This window comes from Aythya ferina, assembly GCF_964211825.1.
Source record: "Aythya ferina genome assembly, chromosome: 21".
In the NCBI taxonomy this organism is placed as follows: domain Eukaryota; kingdom Metazoa; phylum Chordata; class Aves; order Anseriformes; family Anatidae; genus Aythya; species Aythya ferina.
Window position 1 is genome coordinate 7,039,038 of NC_140319.1, and position 26,579 is coordinate 7,065,616.

Genomic DNA, 26,579 nt, shown 5'->3' on the forward strand with positions numbered 1-26,579 from the left:
AGATTTTATGGTGTCAAATCGCTACCAAGATTACACTGGAATACCCACAAGAACTACGCGGTGCAGCCAGCGGATACAAAGAAAGAGAAAGATCAATGGGGAAAGCACAACACGCAACTGCAGGGCTGGAGTGGGCTGATGCCGGAGAAGTGAGACAAAGAAGGAAAATTCAAGCACTGTGATAGCAGGGAGAATTTGCACAGGCTGCACCGTTTACAGCAGTAAAACACGAAAGCCCCAGTGCAGGCTGTGGGGAAGGAGTGATGCTGAAACCTCGCTGCCCCCCATGGGGCTGCCCCACTCCGTGGTGCTGGGGTCCCCCAGTGGGGCTGGGGTCTCCGCGGCCACCCGTGCCCACCTCGCCCAGCGCTCAGGAGGCACCGCTGCCACAGAAGGGACGGGCTTGGGCACAGCACCAGGTCCATACAGGCAGGATGGAAACCCCACACCTGGTGTCTGGCTGCTCCTGCCCCACACAGCCACCAGAAGTCGAGGCAGGAGGCTCTGTACCGCGGCAGGGCGGGCTCAGGATGCTCCTCCAGGTTCATCAAAGCCACAGGGAATACTGCCAGCACCTTCAGAGATGTTTGGTTCAAACCCACATGTCTGGCAAGGAAGACTTCTTCCCGGGACAGCTTCCAAAAACGAGGGGAAAACAATCCGGACTGTATAACCCCATCAGAAAAGGACAGAAAACGATACAGAAACAAGAGACTGCACGTGTGGCTATGCGCAATACCAGAAGTTCCTACTTCCTTTTTTTGTTTTTGTTTTTTTTTTTTTGAACTGCACACTTACAATAAGGAAATGGAGCTGGATAATTAGTGGATGAGTAGGGATGCGTATCTGGATAATTCTAAAAAACCGTTAATATTTAGGAAGGGCGGTTTACAAAAAGAACCGGAGGACTTTGGTCTGAACTCTTCTGTCCTTTCCACTCACATAACTCCGAAGCAGCACAAGGGGAAACCATCTCAGGGCCGGCCACAAGCAGCCTGCCAAGCAGAGGGCTGCACCCGCACGGACCCAAGCAGCAGGGCTGGTGCACGGCGTGAGCACCCCAGCAGGAACGGGTTTCTAGCACAGCAGCCTGAATCTGAGCCACAAAACCCAATTTCCCTGGCAGAACGTCGCCTTTGCATCGTCTTCCCTTGGGAACCTCACTGGGGATGCTTGCTCTTGCCCCCTGCACAAAACGTGCAATTCCCTTCGGGTGCTCTCAGTGACCTCCTGCCCCTGCAGACCCCGCGAGCAGGGGCCGGGCTCCCCAGCCTCACCGGCCTCCCTCCCATCTCCCTCCCAACAACGGGGCACAGCTTTATGTCACCTTCAATTCAGAAGTCATTCTCCAGGAGACAAATGACCCCTCTGACCCCTGAAATCCGTCTCCTGGGGACGTGTGCCAGCAGAGGTGGCAGACTAGATGGAGCACAGCACGATGGCACAGGACAGCCGAGCCCCTCGGGTGGTCCCGGGGGGGGACACGCAGCACAAGCTGCCCCCAGTGCTCGCAGCCAGCCCCAGCCCCCGCCGTGCACCCACCGCCACCACGGCCCGTCACCCGCCCGCTGCTGGAAATGTGTTCCCGAAACAAAAAGGAAAAACTCTATATATATGTATACATACATATATATGTTTATACATACACACACACATATATATATGTATATGTCTATCTATATATACACGTATAGGTTTGAAAGGCAAGCTGCCAAAGTAGAAAACATCGGTTTAACTAGGTCATAGTATGCGTGTTAAAGAAATCAGACTTTTAGCCCATGACATTTTCTTTAAAAATGAGTATTTAAGATCTTCAAAAATTGCTACAGTACAAAAAGTGTTTGTGTGTGTATATATATTTTCTCTGTGTATATATCATATGTATGTATGTATATGGACCAGAATTAACGACCCCATCAGAAGAGACGCCCCACCCCTGTCCTCTGTAGCATTTCTGTGTTACTGACTTAGCTTCTGCTTCTCGCGAAGTCTTTTGCATCAGTACATGGCACATAATGGTATTATTGGCACAGGTTCAGAATCGTAGTCCGTATCCCAAGCTCCAGATGCTCAGTCCTGCTCCTTTCAGTTTTTCTCGGTTTCCTCTTCCTTCACGGGATTCTTCGCTCGCACATTTTTTACTCTTCTCCAAAAAAAATGCGCTCTTTGAAAAATGCAGTTACCTATAGGCGTGTTCATTTTTATAAAAATATATTTGGCCCATAGAACGCTGCTCTTTGAGTCTCCTACTGGTAAACAGAAATGGTAGGTACAGGTAACCCATTATTTTTTAATTTTTTTTTTTTACAGGTTCACCAATGGAATCCTGTTAAGGATGAAAAGAAAAATAAAGAGTGAGTCAGAACAGGGAAACGCATCCCAACTGGCATCAATTCTTTTATGCTTTTTTACCCATTTTTACCCGTACCCAAACCACTGCTATTAAGCACAAGACCCCCACCCGGCAGCATCCACCCTCACGCGAGAGCCCGGGTGTCCCCTGGCAGGTGACAGTCCCTGGCCCCCCAAACTCCCCCCGGTTCCTGACAATCCTTTGGGACCAGCCTGCTCCTCCTGCCACCCCGGGGCTGCCCCAGCTCGGCACTGCTCTCCTCTCATCATTTCCAAGGGCAGCCTGCGAATTAGGATGCAGCTTCCTACACGCAGGGGGTACGGAGGAAGCTTCTGGTGAACAGTGGGAGTGACTAAGAGGCTTAGGTGTGCCTTACTGCACACTTTTATCTCCCCAGTGTGTTTTCCAAAGCGTAATTTATTGCTGATAATTCTCAAATTCTGGAGCTTTTCATACTCGGGCTAAGAGCATCGAGTGCTCTGGCAGATGAGAAGGCGATGATGAGCACTAACAAGATTTTCTAAAGTTAAATGCCCTAAAGAAATCAATAGAGAATTGGTTAAGCATCAAAACCAGAAAGCCTATTGAAGTTCCTCTTAAGCTATTTATTTGCCATCTTCTGACAGATCTCTCCCTACGTAATCTTTAAACCTTTATGTGAAGACAATTACTCCCCATCATTAGTGTGGCCATTTGCTTTATGTGTATGTGACTCCACGTATATCGCTGCGCTGCGTTACAGCTGAGCACGATGTGATGGCTACGTGCGAGCTCTACGTGCAGCCCTGTGCACGCTGGAAGCGCTGCCCATAGCATGCTCCCAACATACAGGCCCTCACCAGCACTACAACCTCTGACTAGCTGGCGATAGGCATCCAGAAATGCAATATATTTTCTGTTCAAGGGTTTTTCTTCAACGCTATTTTTAAGCGAAATGCCCAGCGCACACCCTCTCAATGCAAACACTGAACTAATTAGCTAGGCAGATTTTACAGAATCCTTAATCTCTTGTACCAGGGCTGTGCTGGGAATGGTGTTATTTCTCAGAAGACAAGCCTGGATTTTTTATGATGACTCATTATCTGTTAATGTTAATACAAACCATTTGCTGTTGTTAGGCAGAATGGGGACATCGCAGCAGCTGCTTGCCATGTTCAAAGCTCAGAATTACCATACAATACTGTAAATTTGGACTGTTTTCTGAAAAAGTTAGGGTCAGATCAATGTTATAATACCGGTAACATTTCAAAATCTCACAGGACCACTTCTCTAATACTGATGCTGAACATGTACGTAGTGCTGGATGAATACTATTTAATGCATGCATTGCAGGATGTAAAATTTATATTGTATTCCAAATAGCCTCTTTGTGCAAAGTAGGTCAGCGCTTGATCAACCTCACAGATTTTTGTATAATCTCATTCCATGGGGTTTTTCAGTCAAAGAGAGTGGGATTAAGGACAAGAATAATGCGAAATACCAAACTTGATTTCAGAAAGCCCAGGCCAGAGCAAAATCCAACCAAAGCAGCTCCACTGCTGCGGTTCCTGGCCGAAGCCCCAAGCCTACGTGTGTCCCCAGACCCCACGGCTGGAGGGGGCTTGAGCTGTGCCCCCTGGCGAAGGCCAGTGCTGAGCTCCTCAGCAGCCTCTGCCACTTTTTTCCTTTGGGTCTGCAAAACCTTCGCCCTGGATCCCAAGTGCCAGGAGCCACCCCAGGCTGCCCACAGCCCCGAGAGCTGCAGGGACGGCATCGGGATGTGCAGAGGGGGCTGCTCCTGCCTCTGCATCTCCATGGGCACCTGGCCTGGTGAGGGCACAGGCGTTTCTGCTTCTTCTGCCTCTACGTTCTTAACTCTTCACTCAGCTGCCTGGCACAAATGCTTTAATTGACCACACCACTGTTCTCAGAAAACAGCCTTGGGCCACGCCACTGTATCTGTTTGCCAGGCTGCCGGGAACGGGCAAAGCCCCCTGCTTTAAGTGCAGGAACAGTTGGCGTGCTGCCTTCTGCATAGGTGTGACACTCATCTACGAGCGAGTGCTCCGGAGGGGGTTGATGGCAGGCAGATGAAATCTGCTGGAAAACTCCAGCAGCTGTTCAGTGTGCTGGGAACTCTGCTCTTCAGAGGGCCACCGCTGTGGCAGGGACCACTCCGGTGTCACATAAGCCCTGAGAACATCTCATATTGGCAGGGGATGAACTTGACCTAAGGAAATAAAATCAACATCTGCTTGCAATGTAACCAGATGAGTGTCACCGGGTTTCCTTACAAAATCCCCGTGCTACCTGCAGCTCTCTGAACTGGAGCCCGTTGCACAGTGCCACCCTGCGCACCCTGACCCTGCAGAGACCAAGAGGTGTGCACCTGTAAAGTCTCTGTTAAACTCAAACCAGCCTCCCAGTGCTCATCTGTTTAAAATTTCCACATGTTCTCTCAGCTCCTGCCATCCTTTTCCCTGGCCACATAATCTGTCTTGTGCCTCGAGCTCTGAGTCTACACGTTCGGTAGTACTAATTTGCTTATTAGAGAGCTAAGAGCTGTGAAGTGCCATCAATTAATACTTGTAAAGTACTCCGAGCCTTTCCAAGGGAAGACGTTTCCAGCACCAAGGCTGGTGTGGCTTCTAAACCCCATGGACTGCTTGGTGCCCTGCTCAGGGGCTGCCTTGTGGCCCTCCTTCCCCTGCAAACACGGCAAGGAATGGGTGGGAAACAAAGCTGGGACCAACCTGCAGCCTTCCACCTCTGCTGAGGTGCGTCTGTCAGTCACCTGCAGGCAGCTTTGCTGGCTTGCTTTGTAAGCCAGCCAGGAAAACGTTCCCACCTCCAGAGGAGATGCAGCCTGAAGCAGCTGAGAGCTGCCAAGCACCTTTTCCAGCACCCTCTGCTCCAGGAACGAGAGCTGTTAAGGCGTCCCCAGTTCTCCCTGCCCGTGGCAGTGCCTGCCTGGTGTCAGCACAGTGAGACCACGACAGGGGACAACCTACACGCCGAGCTTCCTCACCACCATCAGCTACGCCATCTGCTCTCAGGTTTTACCTTGCACAGTGACTTGGGAAAAAAGAAATTTTGGTCTACGACACGTCCTGGGCAGGAGGTGCAGGCACACGCTGGGACATGGAGTTGTCCTGGTGCATGCACACCTGCACAGGGGTGTGCACACACAGAGAAGGGTTTTTGGACTAATCTCATTTTGTTAATTATTACTGAAACCAAACAGAACTTTATAAGTAATTGGAGCACTATTACAGAGCTAATGATCCAGGTAAAATTTGGATAGATTTTTCCAGAGCACGTCGATACGTGTTTCATAGATTCCATGAAAACAGGTCAATGAGAATTTCAAGGATTTAATAATGGGCCGGCTTTAGACTATTTAAAGAAATCTATTGAAATGATCGAGGACTCGTTCTTTGGCACAGAATTACACAGGACCTTGAAAACCAGTGGTGGGGATTGCCCGTTTCCTACAGTGGGCAACATCTCAGAGCGAGTCACTCTCCTTCAGGCACCTGAGCTGCTGCTGACATTTAAGTGTGATTGGGTTGGGTTTTGTTTTGCTTTTTTGTAAAGCAAGGGACAGACTTCACAATCTACAAAGCTTAGGGTGTAAAGGCATAGTAGGCTACTGCTGTTTGCTTTTTAAGCGTGTGCCTGCACGTGCTGTTGAAGACAGTGCAGAATCTGTCCCCAAAGTGTCCTGCAGCTGATCCTTGCTCACCAGCACAAGCTCTCTGGCCAGGTACCTTGGCATTTTGTCTCCTCCAGACAGTGGCCACACAGAACCAGAGAAATAATGATAGAACACTGATCGATGGGGAGTAAGAGCCTGTCCTAACTGAAGAGGAAAAGCTCTCTGGGCTCCCCCCAGAAGGCTCCCTCCGTGCCCTGCCCCTGCCTCCTGCCCAGCCAGGTGCGCGCCTCACCTGGGCTGCCCAGACACAGCCACGAGCACAGCAGAGACCATTAACTTTTTATTCCCTTTCATTCTAATCTAATTATCTCTCTGTGTTCAGGAGCCGAGTGTAATGTTAAACAGGCTATTCTGAATAAGCTCCAGCCAGGGAAGACTGGAAATTTCATTTCCACGGAATCTGTGGTTCATTACAGCGGGGACTTGGGACAGACCGCTTAATGGACCTGAGCGCGTGGCTCGAGCTGGCACGGCTGCCCCCAACCTCATCCCATGGCACACGGTGAAGCCTAATTGCTTTTCCTGCCACTGCTGTTAGCAGTGCCACCTTCACCAGAACAACAAGGAGGTTGATTCTGGTGAAGCTAACTAAAACAACACAAAAAGCAAACAACAAAAAAAGAAAAAAAAATCTGCTGGAGTGGTTTTTGAGAGCGACTTCTGCCAACGGCACCGCGCGGGCGCTGCTCGGAGTGGTACCTACCAGGAAACAGCCACACGGCGTCTGCCCTGCCCCGGGAAGTAAAACAGGCTTCGGCCAGTCAGCAGGAGATTTCAAACCATTTCTCAGACACAAAGGCCACAGGAATAAGATGCCGATCAGAAGACGAGGGTCTGCAGCGAGCAGAAAAATGGGCTTGCGCGTGCTGGTGCATAACACGAGCAAGCCGCAGAGGCCTGCTGCACAAATCAGCTTTTCAGAGCAAGAACAAACCTCTGGAGCAATGCTTTCGGGGGGGCTTATTGGCCTTGGAAACCGGGGTGGTGCAAAGCAGAGAAAGAAGCAGAAAAGGATAGCCTGCAAAGTCATGTTTCTCCCTGAGAACGAGCACCTTGTAGCGCAGCCAGGCCATGGCAGGGCTGTCCCTATGGGGGCAGCCCCATTTCCCCAGGTGGCCGTGATGCCTGTGCCACTTGCAGGGCTGTGCATCACCTCCATGGGGCTGCAGGGAGCGTGCCCAGGCCAATAAAACCACACAGAAAGCATTGCCTTGAGGCACACAAGCAACGAACCCTCCCCAGCAGCACGCAGACGGGTGGGGAAGCAGAGCACCGTGCCCCCTGCCATCCATTCACACACACACAGGTTCAACGAAATGGTTTGAAAATCAGGCACGTTCTCTGCCTTCCAGCATCAGAGGAGACAATACGCACGCAGACGATGGTTAGAAGGGTGCCTGGTAAGTTGCTGCCTTCCAGGCTTGTGTCCCTCATGCAGCTGGACCCTGGCTGTGGGCAGCAGCCCAGCTGCAGCGCACGCAGGACCCGAGCACCTCATCAAGTTGCTCATCTCCTCCTCACAAGCCTCCCACGGCTCCCTCCAGCTTTGCCAGCAGAGATGGGGGCACTGCACGGAGCAGCCAAAGGCACCGCTGCAGCAGAGCGAGCCCAGCCCCGGGGAAGGGTCCCCCCGGTCCCCCCTCCTGCAGCGAGGGGCACGCAGAGCCACGGCTCGCCGGCCTCGCACCTCGCTGTCAGCTCCCATTATGCCCCCTTGTTAACGTATCATTATTTCGTGCCAGACAAATGGTTCATTCGGTTCTCGCAGCCTGCTCCTTCATTAATCACACCGCTCATTCACAGCCGAGCAGCTCTTTAGGTGCCACTTAGAGGACAGCACAAATTCCGCGAGATGGATCTGAGGAACATTTACTTGCCGGAGGCGGAGGCAGGGAGCTGAGAAGCGTGTGGTGTAAATGCTGTCGGGGCTGGATGAGAGGTGCTCAGGGTAAGGGCAGCTGACACCACAAGGACGGGGTGCAGCAGGAGAGCTGAGCAGGACCGGGGCAGCCTTCCCCACCCGAGCACGGGGACCCCAGTGCCGGAGGTGCACGGGAACGCGACGGGCATCCCCTCACCTGTTTCCATTGTACGTCGCTTTGTAATCTCCGGGTGAGTGCAATGCCTCCTCCGTGTACACGGGCACCGGCGTCCTGACACACTCGTGGGAGCACTGCAGCGTTTCGTTGTAGGCTGTGAATATGTCCAGGCTGCTGGGCACGCGGGCGGGGGTGAAGTCGGTCAGGTTCTGGCAGCTCTCCTCCTGCTGATTGATTTTGCGTTGGTGGCTGTTGCGCCGCGTGGTCCCGCTCTGCGCGCAGCTGGGGCGGCGAGGAGAGGAAGAGAAAACACGACACAAAACACGGCGCTGACGCTTGGAAGAAGAACTCGCGTTATCGGCCATTAATTATACATCATTCGATATTAGATTACAATGCAGGCGCTTTGGAAAGATCAGCCGCAATCAAGCAGTCATTTCGCTTTATTTATTTATTTATTTTTTTAACGAGCAAATTTAAATTTTAAATATAAGCTTTTAACTACCAGAAGAATTACTTAGCGAGTCACACGTTTGTATCTGCGGGAAATGAAAGCCTTATTTTAAAATGAAAAAAAAAAAAACAAAAAAAAGCAGATGAGAACAATTAAGTTAAACCCCTTCTATTTGGGAGGCATCAAACGGCTTTAATTATTGGGATAAATAACTCCAGAAATGTGTCTGACACCCAGAGCTATTCTTCCCCAGCAGGGTCGGGTGAGCACCCTGGGCACGGCTGGTGGCCAAATGGCTAGTGGGGGCCAAAAGCCCGGGGGAGAGCGGGTGGAACCGCTCACACACGAGGGGTTCCTGGCACATTTGCAGCAGGAGCAGCAGCACCCAAAGCACACACCCTGCATTCAGCCGGCACCCACCTGCCCTGCCCAAGGGGGGCACGCAGCACCCTGCGGGAGGTGCAGCCGGCGTCCCACTTGGTGCCGGTGACTGATCTGGGTCAGCCCTGCCAGCTCACAGCGTGCTGCTCCCCAGCCCTCGCTGCTCTGCCTCTCACACATGGGGAGCCCGAGCTGCACGAGGGAACCAGGCTCGTGCTGGGAAATGCCAGAGCTGAGCTCATGGGGTACTGGTTTTCTGCCGGTGCCACAGCTGACTGCGGGCTGAGCTTGCCTGCATGCATTCCCCAGCAGGTGCCCAATTCACTCACTGCAAACAAATTCTGCTCGTCACCCACACCAATCACCCTTCTCCCCCTCTCCTTTTTGGCTTCGGCATTCAGCTGCTCGAGCTGTCCCGCTGAGCCGTGGCTGGCCAAGCCACAGTGCCTGGGCACACAACGACCTCCTTGGGTCTGCCTGGCAGCACCTGTGCCAGCCCTTTTTGCTCCACAGCACTTCAAATAGTTTTGCCTCCCAGTAAGCAAAAACAGGCTTTTAATCAACCCGTTTTTCTAACTTACTTCCAGGCTCAGGGGCTGATTTCCCGTGGTGCCCGCAGGGAGCACCGGGCTCCCGTGGGCAGTGGGGGGCAAACCACAGCGGGGCTGGGGGTGGCAGTGGGAGAAACCCAGGGGCAGAGACCCCAGGGCTGCCTAGGCCAGCAGCACCACGCTGCAGCTCTCCTCGTGGTCCCAGAGGTGCAGCAGCACTATTACACCCAGCAAGACTGACCTCAAAGTAGGCCAGTTTCTCTGGGAAAATAGGTAAAGTCACGAGTGCCTGAAGCGAAAAGCTAACCTATTTTACCAGACGCGCAGCCATGTTAAGGGAATAAATGAGAGCAAATTAAGCTAGAGGAGCACACGAACACTCCAGGGGATGGACACACTTAGATCTGGCACCATCCAAGGTGCTGGGATGAAGCATTTCAGCCCTGGAGCCACAGGAGAGGCTGGAGAACAGAAGCGCAGCCTGCAGAGCCATGTGGGTGCACTGAGGAGCAGGGCAACTCTCGCCACCTGCTGCCATAGAAGGCAGGGTTTTGACGTCACCAGATGACATCACTGCAGGGATCTGGCACTAGTCAGTCACCGAGCAGTGACACACACATGTCCCTGTGTGAATTCAGGCCCCTTGATCCTCACCACCCACTCATATCAGACCACAGACTTGGAGAAAGAGGTGGGGTGTTCACCCAAAGCCACCCGGGCGCAGGGGGCAGGCAGGGGGTGGCTGGGGACTCTTGGGGGCGGTTTCCATGTAAAAACCACTTTATCCTGAGACGTCTTTCACAGCCCATCTTGGCTGCTGTGTGCTCCCAGCAGGGAAGGTTCCCGGTGTTGCAGCCCTCACCCCTAACCACCCCATCCAGCAGCACCACCCCATCCGAGCTCACCACCGAGAGGCCTTACCAGTTTTTTAAGACAAGAGTTGTTATCAGAGCAGCTATGACCATGATGAGGGACACTGTAATAGTGATTATCTGATGGACCGCCAGACCTGCAAAGAAAAAAAAAAAAAAAGAAATATCAGAGAGAGTGAAGATGGGAACCCAAGGGGCTGCAGGGTAACACCGAGCAGAACCCACAGCCTTGTGAGATGTGCCCAGCCCAGCTCAGTTCCCCCAGCTCCAGCAGGAGGAAAACAAAAGCTCCCACTGTGTGCACACCTCCGAGATGCTCCCACGAGCCCCAGGGTGCCCCATCACATCCCCTGCCCTCATCCTCCCAAAGCACTTCCCCAGCACGGGGCTGGTGAGCAGCCCGCAGGCAGCGCAGCTCCTGCAATTCTCCCTCCCGCATTACATTAAATAATCTTTAAACCAGGCTTCTCCTTTTCTATCCTCTCAAGTATGTTCCTTGTCAGCATGAATTAGGCACGAAGAACGGAAGAAATGTAAAGACGCATACCCTCTGGGATGGAACGGGAAACTTGCGCGCAGCCTTGCAGTGGGTGCAGGATTAACCAGAGATAATAATTACAGTACTAACTGCGGCTCACTTAAGAAGGTCGGATGGGCTCATTTTCTCCTAATTCACCTTACACAGGGTATAATTTTGGCTCGTGTATCATTCCTAATGAGCAGTTTGGAAACAAAAGCATCTCAATGTACAGTATGTTTGTGATTTTGTGCTGCTTTACAGTCACAATTTCGTAATGAAATGATTTTCCTGGCTGCAGCCCAAGGATGTGCTATTTTTCACAAACAGATGTTGCAGCTCCTGATGGATGATGTTTTTAATAAATAAATAAATGTTAGCATGACAGGAAAATGAGCAGTTTTATATATTTATGTCTATATATAGATACAGATATGTATCCGTACAATACATACGTAGTGTTCCTGGCTCGTGTGGGTGTGCGTGGCAAGGAAATTGCTTCTTCCCATGCAAGAGCATGACAAACCCCAGCTAGCTGCCTGCAGGCGAAGCTGGTGGAGCCAGGGAGAGCCCACAGAGCCACCTTGACGTGCCCAGCCCCACCAACATCGTGCTGGGAGGTGGTGGCACAGTGGCCAGCAGCTCTCCGGAGCCAGCTCAGTGCTGCATCTCCAGCACCAGCAGCCGTATGCACCACATCTGGGTGCTGCTCAGCTGCCTTCTCACAGAGAATAACAGTTTGGGCTCCCTTCGGATTTGTTATCTTGCTTTCCCCCTGCTCACCCGCACACCAGGGGTTTCACATCCCTACTGATAAGACCTGTCAATGCAGAGAAGCCGCTCGAGTCCAGCCCGGCTCCCAGGGCAGAGCTGCCACCCCCCAGGGGCACGCAGGTGCCCAAAGCCTCCTCAGCCCCCACAGTGCTGAAGAACTGCCAATTCTCCAAAGCCCAGGGGCAGCGGACCCCCTCCAGCCCACAGCACAGACACACCGGCCAGGAGCGACACCTTTTCAGGGAGCTGCAGCAAATCAAACACGCAGAGATGTGAGCCTTGACAGTTTAATACAATAAAGCCAAGGTCACCTTTGGCCAGCCTGATTCACCAAGCAGCTGGTGCCAGCAATGGCTCGCGGCGAGGTTCCTGCTTCCCACGGTGCCAGGAGCACGGCTGAAGCCGCAGCCCACGGCGCAGGCAGAGTGCTCACCTCCCCGGGGAGCCCTGGGGATGGCCCAGCCAGAGCTCCTTGCTCTGAAAGCAAAGTGCTTCAAGGCAACCCCAGATTTCCTCTGAATGCTGCTCGTGAGCAAGGCTCATGTTTGACAGGAAATCTATCCACTGCTGCAGCCCAGCATGGAAGAGGCTCCTGGGTCCAGATGGGAGGGAAGCGTTGTCTTCCTGCCCTAGGACTCGTGTTAGTGCATCTAACATGGGCTGCAAGCTGCAGCCCTGAGTCCTCCCTCCAGCCTGCAAGCCAGCTGCCAAAGGCCAAACCCAGCACAGGAGCCTCCGGGGCTTCAAATAAGGCCCCCGATCCACCCCAGCTGCCTTCCAGCTGGCCTGAACCTACACAGGCCCAGCCTGCCCCTCGCTACATTCATGCAAGGCACCTGGGCACCCTGCTCCTGCTGCCCCGTAGTCGTTCCCCTTTGGCAAGCACAGAGGGGCTTTGTCCCCAGGGGTTCAGGATGCCAGGGATGCACTGGTCCTGTGGTCAGGTGCAGTTATTCCAACGCACTGGGCACTCCTCCGTGCTCCTCTGACACAGCAATGAAATTATAAGTGGAAAAAAGTCCAGAGGATGGTGGATCGGCACATTATAAATCAATCCGTGGCTTTTTCCTTGCGATACCTGTGTGGTTGCAGTTGGCAATGAGGTCAGGTCCTGCAGACAGACGTAACGTGGTGGCTCCTGCACCTTAACCTGTTCTGGCTGCCGTCGTCTGATGATGCTCAATACAAAGTGGACAAAATCATCAAAGCGATGGACAAAATCACCCATGCCCCTGACTGGGAGACAGGCCTGAAGGGGGACAGAAGGGCATCCTTCAGACAGAGGGGTTCACCAGCACAGCGATGCCCTGGGCTTCTTGTGCCCATGTCATTTCCCTCACAGCTGTAGCACCAGGGTTTGGGGGCACCTTTGGCACTCCTCAGGGGTTGGCTCTCCTCCTTGCCTCTGTCTTGTCAGTGGCAGAAACACCAGATGCCAGGATTTTAGTCATGAGCTAAGAGTTGCTAGTGTAAAGAACAGTAAAAACAAGAACAAAACAATAAAAATCCCTCCAAATAAAACAGAAGTGTTTCTGGAAGGAGACGCACGCAGCATCTTCTGGTGCTCACTCTGCTTTGCCAGAGGATGCGACGTGGGGGAGTTTGGGAGAGGAGCCTGAGCAACAAGCAGAAATCCTAGCTGATTCACTCCCCCGAGCAAGCAGAACCCCCGGCAGTGGCTCATCAAAACGCAGGGAGAGGCAGAATATTGGGAAAAACACGTCCTTTGGGGTCTTCCTCTGCCCCCTGCCCCACGAGCTGCACCGCGCTCCCTCCCCGGGGACGCAGCGGGTGGCTGCCTGCCAGCGTCCCGGCGGAGCCGGAGCAGGAGGGATGAGTCAGGGTTATTTTTCTCCCTCAACTCAAGCACCTATTTTGCAAATGACCCATTTCCTTCATTTACTCCCAATTACACTTCAATTGGTTCAAACAAACTGTGACAAGGTTCCTCTGGAGAACACTTGGCAGCGGCAGCTGCCGAAACAAAAGCGAGGGGCGCGTGGAGCGGAGGGCGCGCACCCACCATGCGGCCAGAGCATCCCGGCTGAGCATCCCGCTGCTCCCCGGACGGGAGAGGTGTCCCGAGGGGCACGGGGCAGCCGTGCCTCCTGCAGCCAGCCTGCCCTGTGCTGTGCCGTGCCAGTGCCCCGCGCGTGCGAGGTCAGGAGCAGCGGCGAGCCCGGCAGCGGCGGCACAACCGCCAGCCGCACCGCTCGCAGCGGTCTTGGAGCAGCTCCCAGTGGGACACCGCCGGGAAAGATAAAAGGAAAGGCTCTAAAAATAAAGTCAAGCCAGCCCAGTGCCCGATTCCTTTGAAAACAAGCAGCTTCGGAAAGCAGACCTTCGCAGAGACGGGAGCCGAGGAAGAGGCGGCAGGGGCGCGGGAGAGCCCACGATGCAATTAAAGCTCCGCTTACATAACCCGAAACACGCAGGCAGAACAGATTGCAGGTGGCAGAGCTCTGGGAAGGATGGCATCTCTTCTGAGCAGGACACATGGATTTTAAGAAGAGCTGGATAATTTTAGACTCCGGCACATACATAAGTTGCCATATGTACTAGTATGGTTCCTTTGCATTGCATATTAATTCTGCACCCAAGTCTAGGAGGATTTCAAGGGGATGGGAAATGTTTTTCCCAAGAGCATTAACCACAGCAGAGCTAGAGGCTGGGGACGGGACCTGACAGGTAACTGAGATGATTTCTTGGGAAGCCCTACAGCGATACCCACTAGAATAAGGACTAATTTGTCTCTGTTCTTACTTAGCAAATATATCAAATCCTTTCCTCCGGGCCTTCAAGGAAATATATAGAACTGCACAAAGCAAAATCGATCAGGACTATCCAATCTGCAAGATAAGGTGTTAACGGATGGGGCGTTCTGGGATGCGGGAACATCCCGTAAGGGACAGCACCTGAGGGAGTGCAGCAAGATGACAGAGAGAGAAGGCTACGAAGAGCAGAGCATTATTTTAAATACAGCCGTAGGAACCCGACCCGTCTGGAGGAAAGGGACCTGGAGAATAAAATCGATAGCTCATAAAGCAAAATTACCCTTCCGCCTTCGGCGCAGGCAGCCTGTGATGTGCACAGCCCTGAGTGCATAACTCAGCTCAAGGACTGGGCCCCTAAAGCCCCGAGCTGCTGGGGCAGCGGTGGGACCGAGCTGGAAGCAGCAACACCAGGCGGGGGCAGATTTATTTGCTCCCCCTGCGGCGTGGCTCTGGCTGCTGCTGCTGATCCCACGGGAAGCAGCAGCAAGGCAGAATCCTTCCCCACATCAGCGAGGATTTGCACAGCCAGGAGCCACGAGCTGCCTCGCTCTCCCCTTGCTCTGCTTTGTCTTCTGGAGGAAAATCATCCCGACTTCTTTACACAGGGACCTTCACTCCCTGGGTCCTTCAGCCAAACCCATCACTTCGCATCTCTGCGGGCAAAACCCCAGCAGCAGTGCGGGACGGCAGGACGCTGCTGCATGTGCCACCCTTTGCTCCTCATGCACTGCTCTGCTTCCTTCCTCTGAGCGCCTAGAAATGCCCAGGGACATCCCCAACAGGGGCTTTGGGCATGGAGAGCTTTGCCCAGGGCTGGGCATGTCCCATGGCCAGCACCTGTGTGTGCAAGGACATGTGTCCCACGTCCAGAGCCTGCTGAGGCTGCTTCTTCTCAATGGAAAACTGTCTCCTCCTTCACCATCACACTTCCACACTTTGTTTCAACACAAAATACATTTGCATACTGATTTGCTCAGATTTTTTATTTTTTTTTTAATTTCTTACTAAAAATCCTCCCATTTTTTTAGGGTTTTTCCGTTACTTCCTCCTTTACAACCAATAAAAAATGAGAGAAAAAACCAATTTTTCCTGAGGAAAGCCAGGCAAACCCGCTGCTCCCCCACTGCTGCTCCCCCCGCAAGGAGGTTTTTCCTAGGGGAGCATAAACTTTTGGCACATTCACAGAGCATCTGGTGACCGCGGGGTCCCAGCGCACGGAGGTGAGCTTTGGGTGGGTGCTGCCAGCACCCAGCTCAGCCCCGCTGAAGTCCCCTTTTCCTGGCAAAAGTAAGGCTGAAAACATTTTAAACCACACAGGGCTGCCACCACCTCATTACAGAAGCAGGTGGTCATTTAATGCCACGCTGATACCCGGAGCAGCAGCCAGGTTATTGCTGGGTCCCGGCACGGCGCCGCCGCTCGGGTGCAGCCAGCTGCAGCTGCACGGAGCAGAGACCTCCTCCCGGCACAGGGACTGCAAGCACTTCACTGTTACAAGGCTTTTACTAGTAAATTTGACGCAGTGACCATTTAACTCGAGGGTAATTACAGGAGAAGTATTTAATGGAATTGAAAGTGTGTCCAAACCCCCGTGCTTCTGCTAGTGCAGCAGAATTTAATGTGTCGCATGCCAGGAGGGAAAGCTCTTCAAAGGCGCTCTTTGAACCCTTGGAAATGCTGAAATATGGCTGGGATTTTCCATTCGCACACCGTCCTGCTGAGCACTGCTCTCACCTGGGACTGCTCCCCCCCCGAAGCACCAGGCTGGCATTTCCAGGTCCCAGCCCAGCCCGCTGCCCACGCAGCCCCCTGCCCAACTCACAGCTAGGGCTGCCCCACCACGGAGCTGCCCCAGCCCCAGATGCTCAGATCTGGCACCAGAGAAATCTCTTCAGGAGACATCTCGGTGTTAGGTTCCTCATTTTGGAGAACAGGACACACAAACTTATGGAAACCCACCTCTGGCACCCACACAGGCAGCAGCCGAGGGACTCGCCTGTTCAGACGCACGGACAGGAGGCATGCATCAAACTGGAAAATGGGATTTTGAGTTCCCAAAATCAAGGGAAAAAAAAAATCCAATCTTCTCAAAGCAGGCAAATGCTTGGACACTTTTTGCTGCTAAAGTGTTGCTAGGACACTTTTTTTTTTTTTTGTATGTTAAAGACCATATATTTGCTACCAAGATGAAAGTGCTGAATTTTGGCCTTTCTGTCCACCTTTTGAAACAGCTCCTGGACAGCTCTGCATCAACAGAATTAATTCCACGAGAAAATCCATTTGAGACTAATGTGTCGCTACTGCAGGAGTGTGCAATGGCAGCGAACAGGAGATATAAGCTCTTAATTAAAAACAAAGAGAACCTCTATCCCCCAAGGCCTTTATTTCAACAACACTGGTTAGGGAGACCATATTTTTCATTTTCCCAATAAAAACAGCTACGAGCCGCAGCTCTTTGAAGACCCTCATCAAGGCCTCTAAGCTGCATGAAATTAAAAAAAGAGGAAACAGCTTCATTTTGTTTTGCAGCGTATAATCTTGAGTTACCGTTGGCGGCAGAAAAACAACAGCTGCTCCGACTACCTGCTCCATCTCAGCCAGGAGAGCTGCAATTAAGCACCTAAGTGCCTTCCTGCACACACGCCCGCTGATTGCCTCCCCGAACTCCGCCGCTTGCTCCTTCTCCCCCACCCTAACCCTAATTACAACCCTGAGCCCCTGCTCTCCCCCAGCAGCTCGTGGGTGACTCTTGGTGAGATGCTGGCTGGGGGCAGGAGCCCTGAGGAGCACCCAGGCTCTGCTGGCACGGGGGGAGCACGGGAGGAGCGGGGGGCACCGAGGGGCTGCCGGAGGTGGGCGCAGGGCACGGCGTGAATGGCACGAGGTGAGCTGGGGAGGGAAGAGCTTGATTGCAGCCCGCAATTAGACACACGAGGTCAGGCCCTGCTGCCTCTCATTCATCAATCAGAGCATCACCTCCGGTCAGGGAGAGGCCATCAGAAACAGGCAGCAAAAAGGAACCGGCTCGGGAGAGCAGATGAAGAACTTAAAAAGAGGGAAACGATGAAAATGCAGACGGAGTTGGTGCCTGCGGGAATTATTCCCCAGCCAAAATAACCTCCTAAGTCATTTCCACAGCGAGTTACCGTGAAAGCATCAAAACCCGCGCAGAAGCCAGAAAGCCCGTGTCATTGCCCTGCTGCTGCTCTGCCCGCATTCAGCTCAGAGCAGAAGCACATCAGGCAGCCGGTCACGCTGCATCCTCCAGCCTGACCGGCAGCCCGGAACCCGCTGCCTTAAATAACCAAGAAAGCAGAGGATTTCTCGCCGTTGGCCTGGAAACTATCGATGGTGCTTGGCCTGGTTCCTCGCCTGAGTCCTAGCAGGCTGAGTCCGGCCAGAAGCCGGAGCCTGCAGCCACGCCACGGCAGAAGGGAGGCAGCAGGCACGTGGTCCCCGCTCCAGGGTGGCCAAGGTTTGGGCACCAGACCCCTGGGGATAGCAGTGGGCCAGGCAAAACCACCTAGCACGTGCCCGGGGTCACCTCCACGCACCCCCCCAGCATCCCTGCCCGCTGTGCGGTCCTGCCTCCAAGTCCCCAGGGCTCCACAACAGCCCAGGTTAACGCCTGGTCCCTTATTCCACTTCTGAGAAACTTTATGGCTCCGCTATCCAGCCCTCATGACCGTCACGGAGAGTTTGGGGAGAACTGGCTTGGTTTTAGAGGCATGACGGCTCCCCCAGCCCCCTGAAAGCACACACCACAGCGTGCCATGCGGGGATGTGCCCCAGATCAACCCTGCCGAGCTGCTGGCTTTGTCCTTCTCACCTCAGTGACAGAAGTAATAGGGCTGCAGCATTAATGCTCCCAAGACGCATGCTGCTCCTGATCCCCAGAAGTCTCATCTAGCCTGTAAAAATGCCTTTGGATAGAAAAATTCAATGGGGAGAGTGGCGTGACCGTTCCGTAGCAATGGCAGCCACAAATAGCCTTTTCCCAAGGGGGATCAGCGCAATTTTGCCATAATTCTACCCACGGTGCTGCTTAATAGCTTTTAAGAAAAATAATCTCTGATAAACGAGAGGGCTGACCCGGTGTGCTGGGAAACGTCCTTGGCTCGGCTCCTGCTGACACCTCAGCCCCTCGCAGAGCAGAGCAGAGCCTGGGGATGCTGCGCTGTGCCCCCAGCCCTGCCGGGGAGCCCCCGGGGTCAGGGCTGCAAAGCCACCCCCATCAGCTCCAAAACCTCGCCGAGGGAGCACCAATAATCCCTGAGTTAAAGTGCGGCTCTTCAGCAACCAAAAGCTACAGCTCCTGGAGACCTCCTGGCATTTTGAGTGGGACCGTGGAAAGGAGCAGAACATCCTGCTGCTGCTCGGAAATGCCCGTGCCAAGAAAGAAGATCCTGGAGGCTTACGCTAAAGGCACGGGGACTTATCTGCTCAGGTGTTACAGCCAGTATCACTAAGCAATAAATATTTCTGAGAGCAGGAGAGGAGCATTTCTGGCTCATTTAGCCACACGTGGGGGAAGGCACACAAGCACGCCCAACATCTGCTAATCTCGGGGAAAACAGCAGCCCCTGCTCCCTCGTCAGAGAAGGCTCAGCTTTTTTTTTTCATATCCTCCACCCTTAAGGAAAACCGTGCTGTTGTGCAGCTGATGCCCGGCCTTAAGAAGCCTCCTTAGGAAACCTCGCAGGACAAGCACCAGCCCCGGCTCTTGTGCCTCGCCGGTGTCCCTCGGTGCGGCACCGTGGGCCCCCGGCTGTGCCAGCGAGGGGACACAGACCCCAGGCTGGTGGGGACACGGTGGCCCTGTACATGCTGCTGGGTGGGACACACATCGACCGTGCCTCTGCGGTAACAGGGGAAGAGATGGATTTTCCTGATTTTTCTCTTTCCATGGCACTGCCCGGCCCTGCCGCTGGGCACCGGCCCCGACGAGTCCTCCTGCAGGCGTGGTGGTCGGGCTGCCCGACAAAACGCGCGTTGCCTCCAGCTCAATAGAAGCTATTTTAGGTTTAGAGAAGAGATTTCAGTTGAAAGCTTGATAATCCTGCGGAATTGATGGGTTTCCCATCCAGTCCTCAGGACGGGAAGGGAGGAGAAGCCCGTCCTTGCCAGTCCCTGGCCCCAAATGCAAGGCCAGGAGAGGGGAAGGGATGCAGCCCCCCCCCCAGCACATCCCAGCCTGTGCTGGCTCTGCAGCTCTGTCCTGAGGCCTGTCAGCCCATGCCTGCTCAGCCGTACCTCATTAACTGCACACAGACAAACAGATGGAGCTTGTGGGAGTGCCAGGCGGCACGGGTGGGGGCTGCGGTGAGGTCCCTGCCTTGCCCAACCCGTGCAGCCTGGCCAGAGCCCCCTACCATGGCCGTGAGACAGCTTTGGGAGCGATGACTCCAAAGAGACCAAGCCCAAACTGATAAATATTCAGCCGTTCTGTGCTGCCTCGGGCTCCTCTTCTGCACGGTGAGATGTGGGGGTCACACAGACAGCCCCCTCTGCCTGCGGGCACCTCTCCGGGCAGGAGCCCACCACCTGGGGTGCCAGTGACACGGTGGGGCAGGGCCAGGACCAGGGGACACCGGCACACCACCTGCAGGTGCTCGCCCAGCGAACGCCCCCCACCCCAGCCCCTCCATCGCTGCCCCTGCAGGGCCGAGCCCGCGGCGGCTCCCGACGCCTTTGCGGGCGGATCAAAGCAGCAGCTCCCCCCCGGCCGCCCAGGGTTTTCTTTTAAACGCATTTTATCTTTAATTAATTCCTTTGAAGCCTTTCGCACGCGCTATCTCGTCGCATCCAGCGCCCCCTCTCCCGTCCCCTCTGTTTGAAGGCAGGGTCACCTCCCGGCAGGGAGGCGCCCGTCTCCGCGCCATCATTTATCCACGCTGCGCTCCCAGCAGCGTGCAGGGAGGGGGTGCTGGGGGCAGCCGCCAGCTCAGCACCGCTGCCGGTGCTCTGGATGCCCACGCAGCCCCACGCCACCCCACGGCCCCGGCCATGCCCCAGGGGGTGCCCACTGGCACCAACACCAGCTCGGTTAGGAGCACGCCGCGTGCAGCGCACGGTGCCAAATTCACGGCGCACCGGCCATCAAACAGCCATTAAGAGCAGCAGACGGCACATAAAGCCTCCTGCCTTATAAAGCACTTAAAGGTTTAATTAAAGATGGCTTTATTCTAATAATACCGAAAGGAAGGCCTCAGACAACTCCGCGAGCGCAATTCATGCTTAAACTTTGACAGCCCCTGATTCACGCTTTTCCTTTTCTTTTTTTGGCTGAGCCAGTAGGAAGAGCAGATCCTCGCTCCTGCGGAGGCCAGCAGCCCGCAGACAGCACCGTGCTGCCGCGGCGACAAAAGCTCTGTTACAACCTTTGCCTCCCGCAGCACGATGGAATTTTAATTATTTCGCTCCTTACATGCTCCATCGTAAAATGAATATGACAGCCCCCGAAAAAGGAAGCACATTTTTGAAAACCATAAGCATAAACTACGCATGGGTGAACATATTGAGTCCCCATCTGACTGCCATCAGCACTCTTGCCAGGCGCTGAGCAGACATAGGTGGCACAGGGATAAACACACCTGATTTTCAGTTTACTTGCTACAAAAAAAAAAAGCAAAAAAATCTTGCACGATAACACCCACCACAAACAGAGCCGCGCTTTACCTCCCTTTTTTCTTTTTTGGACACCAGCAGCAATCACTTGTCTATCTTTTCTCCTCCTAAGCAGGATTTTCGCTATTCCACTGAAATTTTTAGGCTTGTTTTTCTGCCGGTGAGTCACATAAAGATTGTTTCTTATTATTTTTTTCTCTCTTCTTAACCAAGAAGGAGTGGGGCGAGAGGAAAACCTGAGCAGGATTGCTGTAATTGCTTGCCTAACCAAATGCCACTACATTTGCTGAAGTGTGGGAAGCGGTGCTGTGATGGGAGCCGAGCGTGCAGGTCCCCACCAGGCCCCCACAAGGCCCCCCCCAGGTCCCCACAAGGCCCCCCCCAGGTCCCCACCAGGTCCCCTGCCCTAGCCGGCCCTGCCAGCAGGGCTCAGGGCCTCCTGGCCACGCACAGGGTGGATGGAAGGCACAGCGATGGCTGTGTCCATGTGAGCGATGGCTTCTCCTACCATCTAAAATCATTTCTGGAGAGAATTAACATTCCCTTCCCAGTCACTTTGTTGATTCACGTCCCCATCCTCAGCTGTCATCCCACACCAAGGGAAGGAGAAAGCTTTTGTCCCCCAAAGCGCGGCAGCTCCCTGTGGGTGCGCGCAGGGAGGGCAGCAGGGGGAAAAGCAGTGCTTCCACCAGTGCCACGGCAGCTGATCCGCTCTGACTGCATACGAAACCACACAGGACAGCAGCGAGGGTGCTGCTGGTGGGCTGGGAGCTGGTGGGAGCCCCTCTGAAGGTGCTGGCCCCGGGGAGGCTGAAGCCCCACAGCCTCCGAGCGCGGTGCCTCCGCACCTTGCCTTCCCGTACCGCCGGTGGTGCCACTGCTCTGGGCTGCAGGACGGCGATTTGTGATGTTCACTGAGGCACATCAAGAGTACAAACAAGTTACCTAATCCTAATTTGTAGCCATATGTTTTTCCAGGCAGAGAACAAACACTTCCAGCCGCTAGAGCTTATGTAACGGAGAGGAGCAGGGCTCGCACGACGCATGGGCTTCCACGTGCGCGCCGCCAGCAACGTGGCCAGTGCTTCGGGGTGCTGCTGGCCACTTCCCTGCCACGGTGAAGGGCCAAGTGGGACCCTGGTTCTGCCGACATGCTGCTCCCAACCTCCTGCAGCTCCCTCCTGCCATTTCGTGCTCAAAGGGAAGCATGGAGCAGCGGGATCCTGGCAGGAGCCATCACCCTGCAGCCAGGCTGGCCATGGGGTGGTAGCTGGCAGCAGTACAGGCTTTAAGAGGTTAAATGCCTTTTTCCTTGGTGTCCTGCCTGCCCCAGCAGCAGTCCTGGTGGAGCTTTTGGTCGTCTTCTCACATGCAGCCGCAGCACAAGAGTTTCTTCCTCATCCTGAGCCTTGGTGCCTGGTGATGGAGTCTTCCCCTCAAGGAGCTCACCAGGGCTGCTCACTCTGACGAAGCAGCTTCCTCGCTGGGATTTGATGTACAGCAAGAAAGGGCTCTGCGCTCACCTCCAAGACCTCACTGGGTGCTTAGCACGGATAATGGCAACAAAAGCAAATTCGGAGCTCAGGCACTTTTCAATTTAGGGCGGATAGGCTGAGATAAGAAGGTCCCTTAGCCCGGGAAAGGAGTTTATTGTATCCACCACTCTGGGGAAAGATCATTAACAAAAGCTCTGATCCTGGAAAAGCCCCGATGGGAGCTCAGAGCAGCAGTGGGAGCCCCCAGGGAGCTCCCCACTCACCGGGGCCGTGGCTGGAGGCTGCAATCGGGGCCGGGCGATGCCACAGCACGGGGCCGTGAGGCTCAGCATCCTGCCAGGGACCTCAGGCTGCCAGCGGTTTGTGCTGGGAATTATCGATGTTCCACAGCTAATTCATCGAGCTGATTCTATCTCTACTTATTTATTCATTTATTAGCAAAAAGATGCGTGTGGGTTGGGCGATTTTTCACCACCACAAATAACTTCAGGTTAGGAACAACATTCTGGTTGGTTTTCCCCTTTCTCCCAAGCAGGGCGTGCTAGATAAATTCATCAGGATTACAATCGGATCGTAAAATTCCTTTTCGTTTTGACTAGAAAATCACCGTGGGCTAAAAGCGGTCAATGCACAGTGAATATATTCTGTAAACTGTACAACAGTATCCCACAGTTTAATACTGGTAATAACAAATATAATTTGAAATAAATGGGAACCTGCTTCCTCATCCATGTCCATGCAGCAAATAGTGCTGGTGGAACGCATTACAGTAACTGAGTGCTGCACTAAATTTGATTACGGAAGATGGTTTGTGGATGTGTACTGATAATAGGAAGAATACAGCAAGCTGCTAGAAAATGTCTCAGATAAAAGTGATGAATCAGAGCTTCCGTTTGTTTCCCGAGCGCTCATTTGAAATCACTCATCTCGGAGTCGGGCAGCGTTTCCGCAGTGGCAGCCCGTGCCACGACACCCCCGTGCCAGGATCCCCTGGCTCTGGATCTGCCATCCCCTGTGAGACTTTGCCATGCACCAGGGCTCGGTCGTGCCACTCAGCACTGCATCCAGACCCCAGTACTGCCTCCGCTACCCAGGGCTGTTTCAGGATGGATCCAGAGCAGAGCGCAGCACCCAAGCCGTGATGCACCCCAAGCCTCTGGCACATGCAGAGGAGCCAGGACAGATGGACAAACCACCCCAAATGGCCACAAAAACCACCCCAATCAGCCAGAGAACACTGTTGATCCCTCTCCGGGGTCAGGCATCCCCCGGCACCATGGCACAGCACGGAACACCCCTCCCCATGGAACAGCGGGTGCTCTGCTCGGTCCCCGGACGGTACCTGAGGTGTCTCCCAGGCCACGGGGCGGGCGGGCGTCCTTGCCACCGCTGCTGTGGCCGGCGGCTGGCTCAGCGGTGCTGGGGCGGCCGGGGCTGCCTCGGGGCACCTCGCCACCGGGCGTGGGAGCCGGGCTGCTGGGGGGCGGCGCGGCGGCAGCGGTGGTGGTGGCAGCGGTGGTGGCAGCGGTGGTGGTGGTAGTGGCGGCGGTGGTGGTGGCGGCGGTGGTGGTGGTGAAGGCGCCGGGCAGCGTGCTGCTCTCCAGGGAGTCCTCCTCGCCCGTGGGGCCCCAAACGATGACCTCGGGCAGCGCCGTGGGCCGCCCGTCCCGGGGGGCGAAGCCGCGGCCCCGCAGCTGCCTCCTGGCGCGGGGAAGGGGGACGGGGGGTGGCCGGCGGGAGCGGGGGGCGCAGGGCCAGGGGGGGACCGGGCGCCGTGGCTCCTCGGTGCCGCCCATGCCCCACAGCGCGCCGCGGGGCAGTCTGTGCCGGTGCGCCGGCCGCGGCGAGAGCCGGACCCCGACGGGCTCACAGCTGGCGAGGTCCATGGCGAGGTGGAACATGGCTATCAACATCCAAGCATGGCTTCCTAGCGGGCAACCTGACCTGCGGACAGACAGTGGAGCGTGTTAGAGAGAGGAAGAGCATGGCGGGCACAACAGATGGCTTTCCGCAACCCCCTTCCCAAGGTGGGGAATGAAACCCTGCAGCCCAGCCACGTCCAACCTGGTCACACCCCAGCCCCATCAGCGCTGCGAGGGGACGCTGCCACCCCCTCGTGCTCCAGGCAGCACTCTCCCAACAGCAATGCGGGATGCCCCAGTCACCCGCTCCCCTTCTCACTGCCAAAGTGGATGGCTCAGATCCCGAGAGCTACGCGAAAGGCACAGCCGCAGCAGGGAGAGCAGCCATGGATGGACGTCCTTCCATCCCCGACGCTGAGCAGCCATCGAGCTGGCCTAGGGGACGTTTCCATCCCTCATTTTAGGGGTTTGAGGTGCGCAAGAGGCTCAGGTGAGGCAGAAGGAGGCGGAGGACATGTGTGTGCACCGCAGCCTGCATTTGATTGCACAGAGCTCAGGAACCCACTGGCACGAGCAGCAGCCGCGCCGCGCCGGCACCGAGCGCCGGATGCGATCTCGCCTCGTGCGAGCCCACGGCAGGCGGCGGCGGCGCTAACCAGTCAATGAGTTAGTGAGGGAGAGCGCACGAACGCTCGCTTCTGCGTGTGTAACCCACTTCTTATTAATCAGGTCGCTGTGACTCAAAAGGAGCAGCGATTCCCCGGGCGCGGGGAGGGCTGGGTGTGCGCCTGCCGGGCGGGATGCGCCCGCGCTGCTCCTTCCCCTGGCGAAGCCCCCGGCGCGGCAGGGAACGACAGGCAGCCCGCTTCGCTGCGCTCCTCGTGGATAAACGGAATCGCTGGAAATCGCGCTGAACTGTCAGCAGGTTAATTATTTTAAATTTTGCTTTGATGTAAAGTGCCACCATTATTTCATGTCAAACCTCTCTTTCCTTCTCGGTTATATCTTACCGTGAGAAGCGCTGCTCTAGCTCGTGCCTTCCCCTGTGATGCTATTTCACGTGAAGCGCAGTGTTTCACCGAAGGAAAACGCCTGAGATATGCAGGGCTTTTTGCTTTTTCAGAAAATAAAATAAACTAATAGGCCAAAGCCCAAAAATCTTTACTCTGTTTTATTCGGCTTTTGCACAAGAAAGACTTTTGTCGAACTCAGCAGGAGTTAATGAGAGCTTTATATGGCTAAATAGACTAATCCTCCACAGCACTGTACCCCGTAAAGTCATTGGTAGCACTACAAAATGTGCATCTGGTTGACAGAAGAATTGTATACTCCCTCCGTGCGTGAGCAAATGAAGCCAATGGAGATGACCTGGATACTCTGAGGCGCAGTCTTTTTCTGCTCAAAGCATTTTTCTTTTTTCTTCCTAATTGGCTATTTTTTCAGAGCATAACAGCATTTATTTTGGGGAGGAAAAAGGCGATGCACGGAGAGAGCGCAGAAGGAGAAAGGGAAGAGCCAGCAACAAACAACATAAACCAAAATAGTTCAGGCTGGGGGAGGAAAAATTTCAAGATGTTAAAAAAAAAAAAGGCACACAAAATACATTGTTGGTGCGTTTTTTTAGAGGCCAGCTGGGCCGGGTGCAGCGCCCCACCCAGGCAGCACCATCCCCCCAGGCACGGCTGCGCTGGGGGCACCGAGATCTCTTTGCTCCTGCTGAAACTGCCTCTGCCTTGGGTTCTGCGTGGGGGTTCTCACCCTGAGCTAGCTTCGTGGCCCTGTCCCCGGTGAGATTTTGGGAGCCAAGCCACACGCTAACCCACGGGGCAGAAGTAATCGGATTTGGGCACAAAGAACATCCCCACGTGCTGCGTGCCGGCAGCTCTGCGGGCAAAGCCGGTGAGCAGCCAGGAGGTCGGGCTTCCTGAGAGAGCATCACACGTGGGATCACCTTAGCAATATTCACAGCCCTGCTGCCACCCCAGCCAGGCTCAATTTCAGCCTCCGCCTAGCTCCTGAAGCGAAATTTCTCCTTGCGAGGAAGGAGGGGTGCCAGGCACCTCCCCAGCACCAGGCGCACCCCGAGCAGCGCGCCCACAGCACCCATGCGCGCACATGCGCACACCAAAACCTCTCCGCTGCCGGGCTGCTCCTCCAGGAGAAAGCAGTGCAAATGATGCAC

The 26,579-nt window shown here is 54.6% G+C and overlaps 1 protein-coding gene across 2 annotated transcripts in view; it reads right to left on the minus strand.

Annotated features, from left to right (window-relative positions):
• Positions 1–1,613: 1,613 nt before the first annotated feature.
• AJAP1 (adherens junctions associated protein 1) overlaps positions 1,614–26,579 on the minus strand; it is a 42,172-nt gene continuing 17,206 nt past the window's right edge. For both annotated transcript variants that reach the window (XM_084494827.1, XM_084494828.1), the window contains exons 2-6: positions 23,878–24,479; positions 10,397–10,484; positions 8,129–8,371; positions 6,754–6,884; positions 1,614–2,326 (exon numbers count right to left, since the gene is read on the minus strand). In XM_084494827.1, the coding sequence (XP_084350953.1) occupies positions 6,812–6,884; positions 8,129–8,371; positions 10,397–10,484; positions 23,878–24,479 (1,006 nt within the window). In that variant the 3' untranslated portion in view covers positions 1,614–2,326; positions 6,754–6,811. The remainder of the gene's footprint in view (positions 2,327–6,753; positions 6,885–8,128; positions 8,372–10,396; positions 10,485–23,877; positions 24,480–26,579) is intronic.